Source organism: Morone saxatilis, unplaced genomic scaffold (genome assembly GCF_004916995.1).
Source record: "Morone saxatilis isolate NCDOM2014 unplaced genomic scaffold, NCSU_SB_2.0 Contig14, whole genome shotgun sequence".
In the NCBI taxonomy this organism is placed as follows: Eukaryota; Metazoa; Chordata; class Actinopteri; family Moronidae; genus Morone; species Morone saxatilis.
This window is the reverse complement of record NW_023339696.1, coordinates 20437822-20447064: the sequence shown is the minus strand read 5'-3', so window position 1 is coordinate 20447064 and position 9243 is coordinate 20437822. Positions and strand designations below refer to the sequence as shown.

The 9243-nt window shown below is 41.9% G+C and overlaps 1 protein-coding gene across 1 annotated transcript in view; it reads right to left on the bottom strand.

Moving 5' to 3' along the window:
- map2k4a (mitogen-activated protein kinase kinase 4a) overlaps nucleotides 1-9177 on the bottom strand; it is a 14164-nt gene extending 4987 nt beyond the window's left edge. Inside the window, exons 1-8 of the mRNA XM_035655169.1 lie at nucleotides 9006-9177; nucleotides 7856-7891; nucleotides 4453-4555; nucleotides 4177-4351; nucleotides 3964-4083; nucleotides 3315-3434; nucleotides 3182-3233; nucleotides 2967-3094 (exon numbers count right to left, since the gene is read on the bottom strand). Coding sequence (XP_035511062.1) covers nucleotides 2967-3094; nucleotides 3182-3233; nucleotides 3315-3434; nucleotides 3964-4083; nucleotides 4177-4351; nucleotides 4453-4555; nucleotides 7856-7891; nucleotides 9006-9177 — 906 coding nt within the window. The remainder of the gene's footprint in view (nucleotides 1-2966; nucleotides 3095-3181; nucleotides 3234-3314; nucleotides 3435-3963; nucleotides 4084-4176; nucleotides 4352-4452; nucleotides 4556-7855; nucleotides 7892-9005) is intronic.
- Between the last annotated feature and the right edge of the window lie 66 nt (nucleotides 9178-9243).

Below are 9243 nucleotides of genomic sequence, written 5' to 3'. Positions count from 1 at the left end.
GAGGGCGCTCTATCTGCAGTGGAAGATGAAGAAGAGGTACCAAAAGCAGGTAGAGTCGAGTCGAGCCATACCAAGGGTCAGTGTACTTTGCGACCAACAGATTTTCGCTTTGAAATGGGAAATAAAAAACTAAATGATTGTCGTTATGGCAACAGCCCTGCCGGTTGGGAGACAAACTCTGTCATCAGCAGTTGATCCTGAGACATGGATCAAGTGGTATTTTAATTGTGTTGTGCTGAGCTGCACGTCGGCAAAGAGAAGTGTACAAAGAGTTATGAGGAAGTGAAATGTGTGTTACCCACTGTAAAGGAAACAAGTACAGTACAGGGTTCCCACTCTTCTTAAGAACTCATTTTCCAGGAACCTTCGCAGGACATTTTCCTGGAGTTTTCTTGATACTAGAATTCTTCAGATTTCAGGAAGCTCCTCCACAGCCACAGAGCACATTATACAACTGTCTGTAACCAGTAGTTCTCCTCATGGTGGGTACAACTGGTCTGCAATGATGGCAGATCTGTCTATGTGGTCTGTGGAATTGCCCTTTTTATAAAGAGACAGTTAGCAATAGATTAGGTAATTGAATGATCATAATTCTCTACGGCCCAAGGTGAGGTCTTCCTGTTTGTATGTTTTGTCAAAGACATTCAATTAAAATGATATAAAATGTAAGAAAAAGCTGCAAATTCTTACATTTTAGATCAGATTTTTCTGCTGCAGTCTCCTGTGAATTGACTACAGTTTTGCACCTACAATTAACACCGCTGTGCATGTATTTATCAACCACAACAACATATTTCAGTACGTATAGGCTGTGTATGTGTGTGGATATGACCATCTACATCATTTCTACTGCACACTTAGACAACAGATTATTTCCAGGATATTTGGTCATTTTCTCTAAATTTCCAGGTTATCCAGGATGTGTGGGAACCCTGACAGTAGCTTTAGTCATAATCACAAGGGGTTGTGAATAAGAGCTACTGGTTCTTTAAACTCGTCTGCATTGCGAACAATAAGTCAGGCTCCCCCAGCTGCACTGAGGTCAGTTTTTTTTGTACGTCATTAAGCCTGCTGTAACCGGCAGTGCAGTGATCAAACACCTGGAGAGCGTGCCAGCTGGAAAACAGGAAACTGGAGCTGGAGATTCCTGCAGCCTGAGCTCACAGGGAAGCTCCTGGGTGACTTCGTTCAAACCATGTCATGAATGAGGCCCCCTGCCTCGGCCCTTACAGAAGGTGCGAGTGTGGGTGGTGTGCCGCTGGGGTCGCAATAGTGCCTCACCAAATTTAGAATGGAAACTGCTGTGGAGAGACCAGGAGGGGGGAGGTTGAGGGGAGGAAGTGTAGGGGGGGGGAGGAGGTGCCCACAGCTGATGTAACCTCACAACAGAAAATAACCTGGAGTGATGACGACGCGGTGAGATCACCCGCTTGAACTGCCAAGCATTTGGCGCTCTTCAGTTACGTTATAAACACACAACACGCGCAGTGGCCGCTCGGTCACATGGTGTCATTAACACCATGAGCAGCAGAGACAGTGATAATCCACCTTTAAGCATTTTACTTTGTCTAAAAGACACTTTTTGCAGCTTTTTCTTAATTTTATATCATTTTAATTGAATATGTTTGACAAAACATGCAAACTGAAGACCTCACCTTGGGCTGTAGGGAATTATAATGGACGTTTAATCACTTAATCTATTGCTAACTGTCTTTTTATAAAAAGGGGAATTCCACATACAACACATACATCAAGATTTGTCATCATTACATACTAATTCTATCCACCATGAGGAGAACTACTCAGTACAGACACAGCTGTCTAATGTGCTCTGTGGCTGTGAAGGAGCTTCCAGAAATCTGAAGAAATACCCCCGGATGATGTCATGTCATAAGGGTTATACAAACTGGAGGTGTGAGGTTTGAAAGATACGAGCAGGGAGGGTGGAATTAAAAGCCTCCCTAGAGTTTAGGGAAAATGTAACATCAAGTGTTTTTGGAGCTTGAGTCATGTTTCTACTGCTCACCACCAGACTCCATTGAAAAAAACGTACATTTTACCTCGCAGAGTATCGTAACGCAACTTCATTCAAACTGGACCGAAACAAACTAAAACTCACCAATCACTAACTCTGGTTTGGTCAAAATAAATCCTACTTATGTGGGGCCAGACCAGCTTTGTAAACAAACCACAGAGAGGATGCGATAGCAACACAGACAAAGGAGTGACACCTCATTTTAAATCTCATATATAACCTTTAAATAGAAAATGTCAAATGTAAGAGGAATCATTTCTTCAGCCTCCTTTTGACCTGACCTGATGTGTTAATGGAATAAAGATGCAGTGTGTAATAAGATTATTTCTGCTCAACAGCACTAAAAGCACCATAAAACCCACAATACAGCATCTGCAGGTTGTTGCTGATCAAATCACTTTCTGGCTCACATTTCAAACACTTCAAGACTCCCTTTTGCATTTTCAGTAATAAATGATGTGCGAGGGAGTTACCTCATAAAAAAAAAAACCCAAACACAAATGGAAAACAGCAACTCATATCAGTGCATCACACCCACCTACGGCACCTTTTAAGGTTAAACACAACTTACTGTCCCTTTTCAAACAGTTATTAGTCAAAGCTGAATCACCCGATGTCGTTTGTCAGCACTATTCAAACCAGGTAGTGATTCATCGGGGAATTATCTTAGACACACCAAACTATAACCCGTCTGCTCGGGATTGTTGTGTCAGCAGACGAGTTATAGTTTTGTCACAAACCTGCCCTGATTCACATCCCCGTCATGTTTTACCGAATTGTGGGAGAGAAAATGAACAACTGTTTGCTTTGACACTGCTGAGACATTTGTGGAAAAGGCTACAGTTGAGTCTCAAGATCTTTAAGACATAACCGAGTTCCACAATTAAGATTTCCTCATTGATTTCAGCGTGTTCAGCTAGGTGTTACTTACCGCCATGTATGGTCTGCAGCCAGCGTCTCTGGTTTTGGCGATGGAGTCCACAAGCTGACCGCTGATGCCAAAGTCACACAGCTTTATGTTGCCGTTCCTGTCCAGGAGGATGTTTGACGGCTTAATGTCTGCGGGAGGGAGGGAAGAGAGACGGCTGATGATAGGGTATCTGAAGGTGAGCAATAAGATTAAAAAAGGGTCTGGTGTTGTCTTACCTCTGTGTATTATTTTCAAGTTTTCTTTTAAGTGGTTAAGTGCCTTCACAGTCTGCAAAACACAGAGAAGGTTTTAGCAACGGGAGTCGGAAATGAGGCGTCTTTATTCCTGAAAAGTGATCGTAACACTTACAGCTAATGTTATTTTTCCTAATATTTCCTCTGGAATCACGTCGTCTAATGAGCAATATACAAATTTGTAAAATTTGTCTAACGAGGTAGCCATAAGTTCCATACAAATCCAACAGTCACCCTGAAACACAAGAGATTCAGTCATTAGAAATAACGCAGAGTAAAGGAAACATACATCACTTTATCCTCTAGCCTATCTTATGAATTTAGCTATTACACAACCTTCCTAAATGAAGAATTTAGGATGGCATAGACCCGGTCCTAAATTAAAAAAAAACTGCCAAAACTCTGTTAGCTCAATGCTAAAACATAATGGGAATTATCATTAAGGTGCTAACAGAAATAATAAACAATTTTACTTCAAATGCTTAACATAAAATAACACGTGTGCTCACACTAGAAGGCATATATTTCCTGTGTTCTGTGACATAAGAACACATTGCAAACTTAATCTGCTTGAGACAGCTGCTGTCTCGAACGGAGTTTACAGTTCGAGTGAGGATTTCTGAAGATAAGATCTGAGATAGGACAAAGCCAACAGTTTAAGATTTGCTTCTGTAATCAAAAGACAGGAGTTTCCCCTCTCTTTGAAGCTTCACTTAGGACATTTTTCTGTAACGGGGCCCCAGAAGCTGAAATGTGAGCGTCACCTCTCTGAACAGAGCACCATAAAACTGCACGATGTAGGGACAATCACTACTTCTCATGACCACGTCTAAGTCCATCAGCAGCTGCTTCTGCTCCTTCTCATCAACTGTTGACCGAATTCTCTGCGAACAAACAAACATTACAATCAGAGACAAAATTAACACAGAGTCTTTAACCTGCATCGTGGATGTCTACATATCAAAAAGGCTCATCACCTTCACCGCCATGATCTGGTTGCTCGGCTTGTGCACCATCTTATTGACGGAGCCGTAAGCCCCGCGGCCGATCTCGCCCAAATCTTTGAGATCCTCGGCCGTGAAGTCCCAGTGCTGCTCCGGGGAGATCTTCAACTTTCCTGACGACTCGATACTGTGTGTTCTCAGCCTCTCTCTGTCGGGAAACACCGCAAGTGTAAAGTGTGTGTTAGGAGACGCAGAAACGAGCTAATCTAAATGCAGTGACGCTGGATTTGATCTGCGGGTTTTGCTCACATGTGCGGGTTTTGAAAGGGCGGCCCCGCCGTGTTCAGTGTGAATCTAGTCGTGGGTTTGATCGGAGGGTTGGCAAAGTTCAGCTTCAGGGCTTTGCGTTTACCTGCGCAGGGAAAAAGAACCATAATGTGATCAGATCTTACAGGAGGCGGCGCGTGTGGAGGATTGAGCAACACCAAAAGCAAACTCACCCCACATGAAAGGTCAGAATGATGAGTGACAACACAAACCATAAAATGAGATAACAGAGGGGAAGGGGAGGCGAGTAAATTCATCAAAATTTACTCAAATCCATGGATGTCATGCTTTCCATAGAACAAGGGAAGTGAGGAAGGGGCATCACCATATGTGGATGTTTTACTGCCGTCATATTTCCCAAAAAACATACTCACCTATCAGCCTCAGATAAAACAACGACTAACAGCGACTGTCTGTGTATCAAATGTTCTTCCTCTGTGCCACTGAGCTCCAGAAACACACCAATGAGACACACTGTTCAACTGGGTTCCTTCATTACCATGAACACACACACTAGTTGATCTGGACTCACACATACACTGTCCTGCTGCTGGAAATAAGAGCACCAGATGTGGATTAATCCGCAGCTGAAAATAGTCCCTAAAAAAAGCTCAGAGCTAGAGGGAGCAGCTGGAAACAATGGGCTTAGAGCTGAGAGACAAAGTTAGTTTAGGTCTTTTCACGTGATTTCCTAACAAGAAGAATAAGGCCTTTAACACTTTAACACATTAATTTACGCCTCATTTCACAAGTTAAAGGTGGGGTGTGTGATTCTGGAGAAATCCAGTAAGGTGACAAACACTGTGATATAGTTCAGTGGTTCCCAACCTTTTCCCTTAAAGGAACTTTTTATTTTCTCCATCATTTAGTAAACTGATGACCCCTGGCTAAGCAGTGAACTCAGTAACTGCAGGAAGTTTGTTTTTTGAGCAGATTATTTCTGTTTAGGGAACTTTTTATACAAATCTCTACCTGTATTATGTTTTTATCATTTTTAACAATCACTTCTTTTCGGGCATATTCAGTGTTTTCTTGTCCTTGAGCCTTTCCATTGTTGTGGGGCTGGCAGTAGCAGGCACGCGCTGCTCAGGTAGGCGGTGTGAACCGAGGGTCAATGTTACTTGTCTGGTCTGATTCAATTATCAAAACTACCTTTTTGCAACATACAGCGGGAAAACAATCGTTATAATATCGGATATGTCTGCGATTGGCCAATACTGACCGATCGATATATATCTAGTATTGGAATAAAATCACTTACCCCACCTTTAATGGCTAACAACATTTACAGTCATACAGGTCGGTTAAAACTCAGTTTATATGACTATAAATTCAAATTTCAGTATTAAATGAATTGGCACTGGATTGTCCTTTTTCTAAGAGAGAGATCTTCTATTATATAATATTTCCATATGTTTACAGTGCTTTTATATTTGCATACTGCAGTACTTTAATGCCTCTACCATTTACCCTGTCTTAAACTGGTGTCACATGTTCAGCAGCAGCCAAACACATTCAGCTATTGATCAGCTTACAGTCGGACACAGTATCGTCTGAATCCACTATCTGAAGCAGAGACGGAGACGTAAGCATGCTGCTAAGATCCCAAACACCTACATTCACAGTGCAAGACACACCACCCCACACATAAAGACAGGAAACAGAAAACACTGCTACATGACATGCTCCTCAAGGCCAACTGCTTTGATTTCACCTTCACATCGGAGGAAAGCGCTGCACACTGCCGCTCGCTCCGCCTCCCGAAAAAACACCACAAGAATGTGCGAGTTCCAATACGGCTTGAGCGGAAAAAACAACGCTTGAAATGACAACTCTCCGGTGTGTGCACCTTGTCTCGACAAGCAAAGCGCTGTGCTGAAGTGCACCCATGCCAAAAAAACAAAAGAGAACACAACACTACAGGCATTACTTGTGTTTGTTAGTCACACACTGAAAACCAGTGAGGCAGAGCTTCCATTACTGTGTTTAATTGAGTTTAACGAAGCAAAAACACACTTTTTTCTTTAGTTGTGGGAACTTTTATCACACATCAATTCAGTGCCCAAAAAAAATCAATGGAAGCTCTTAATTTTAGGCTTGTGCCGATGGGAACAAACACACCTCACCCATAGCTGTGGCTCAATCAGTCGGACAATAAACTGCACGTTTTGAGCAGAGATGTTGTGAATCAGTGATTTATTCAAACCTCTACGTTTGCAGCTTCATCCTGTTACCTGAGCATCTTAAAAACACTGTTAGCTACCGGCACAAGCCTACGTGAACCCATCTTGGACTTGGATTAGTTGAGAACAGCAGGACAGACTCCCCCATACCAGACTGTCAGACGCAAACAAAGGGATGAGAACTGTTGGTGCTGAAGCAAAAGAGGTTTGGCTTACTTGGGGGAGCTCCAGACAGGTTTATCTGAAACCCTAGAGGTGAGAAGACAGCTTTTATTTTCTTCATATTTCACCTTCAGTTTGGCAGCTTGTTAGTGAGACTCAGATGTTCCCTAAAACCTCCTCTCCCTGCCTTAAAGAAGGTGTCACCCAACAAAAACCAGGACTAATCACAGAAATTGGCCTTGCTCTGCTAACATGTCAAACATACCGGGGGGGGGGGGGGTTTCTATCACGGGTTAAATGCATCGTCTGGAGGGTAATGCATCAGCATGCACACGCATTTATGAGACGACTACAAGCACTTTAGTACGGTGAAGTATGTCACGTGTCAGTCAGTGGAACGGCAAAATGAAGGAGGTAAAATAACCTGCAGGTGAAACTTAAAAAAGACAAAGAGGAGGAAGAAGAGGAAGGGGGGGGCTACACGAATTACCGTTATGAAATGGTTTTGCAAGGAAAACATAATTACAGATTTAAGAAACATTTTTGTTGAGACAGCTCACCATCAGTCAGCATCATGTCAGGAGTTAGGGATCATTAGTTAGCAGCATTAAGGTAAAAGGTGAAACATGGTCAGGGGACGAAAGCACAGGGTTATACAACAGGGCCAAATGTCAAATATCTGATAGTGAATCAATTAAAGCATTTAAAGCCTGAACTATTATTACTGGTATTAAATACAGACTCAGGGGTATACAGGTAACATGCATCTCACTTAGAAATCTTTACTGATTCATTTAATCATCACATGAAAGTGAAATCAAGAAAGAAATCAACCAAACTGCTAACTATATAAACTATATAAACTATATTTAACATCATCACTCGGGGCTTTTTAAACTAGTAGTGTAAGGAAGACGTCTAATGGAGCTTAATCTGTTCTGGGAAGCAAAAATCCCCCGTTAATATTTAAACTTAATTAATTGTATTGCTCATTAAAAGTGCTTCTCCTTCTCTACGGAGTGAATGAAACGTGTAGCTACCTGTTTCACTCTGACATCTCCAGCAGGTGTTGGACTCTGAAAGTTAAAATGAGACATTGTTTGTACAAATAAATAAATACAAACATACACAGCATTGGCAATGGATGGAAACCCATTCAACTTTACAATCAAATTAATCAATTCCACTCGGTTTTGCATCTTGGCGACGACACACAGCCAGTGTAACGTGATTTCACATAATGTATTAATTGTGGGTGAATTCGGCATACTTAACACTAACGTAGCTCTCATGCTGAATTAGATAGAGAGATATTTTATATACTTTATTGATCCCAAGCTGGGAAACTGCAGCTTCTGTGTGGAAGAAGAATGAGGCTTAATTTAAGAAATAACCAAATGTTGTGAATGCCAAGGCAGCTGTAATTAAAATAGGATCAGATAGAGTTTATTGATCCCACACTGGGAGGGAATTCACTGGCTACAGCAGCTCCAGATCATAAAACACACATTAAATAAAACACAGAATAGAAAAATACAACATAATAATGATAATAAGACTATATACAGCTTTTTATATACAATGTGATTGATACAGTCACAAGCAGGAGGTAGTGGCCAATCTTGTGCATGTCATAAATGTATTATATATTATATTATAAATATATATATATACATGTGTGTGTGTGTTGTGTGTGTGTGTGTGTGTGTGTGTATGTGGAAACTGCACAGGTTATTAAAGTTGCACACAGTGTCTTTACAGAGACACACCAAACATGACACATTAATTAATCTACGCGAAATAGTGTATTTTTACGGTTTTGTAAGATTTAAGAAATAAATACTTTAATAATTAGCCCATTATTACATACGTATAATTAAATTGCCATTTTTTCAACGGAGTTTGGCGAGACGTTCCCCGAAGGCAAAAAGGACGACTGAATGCAACTGGAAACAGCAAAATATTCAAAACGCCAGCAAGGGACCAATAAAACGCAATTTAAAGAAGTTACGAAACAACACAACCTTCTAATCGATCCACCAACAATCAATTCGGGATAAAGCTAATTTGGAAGAACACCCTAACCAGCTCCCTTGGAAGTACCATTCCCAGTTTCTGGGAGCAGCTGAGAGCTGCTAGCCCCTGTGCTACATTAACCTTCAGCTGCAGCAGATCGCTTTCATTATTTGCCCCCAGCTGCACACCTTACCTCTGCATGCTGCCTCATGGGGTAATTGTGGCGGACTGGGAGCTGGGACTGGCTGGTGGTGGTTTGGCTGCAGACCCGCGGTGCTGGCCTTGCCTGTTGTTGAGTTGTTAGGAAACTTGAGAAGTCGCCATTGTTGTGGTGTTTGAATTCCATCGCAGCAGGAGGAAGGAGAGAGCTCAATGCAGATAACCTCCTTTACCCCTCCCCCGGGTAGGGTAC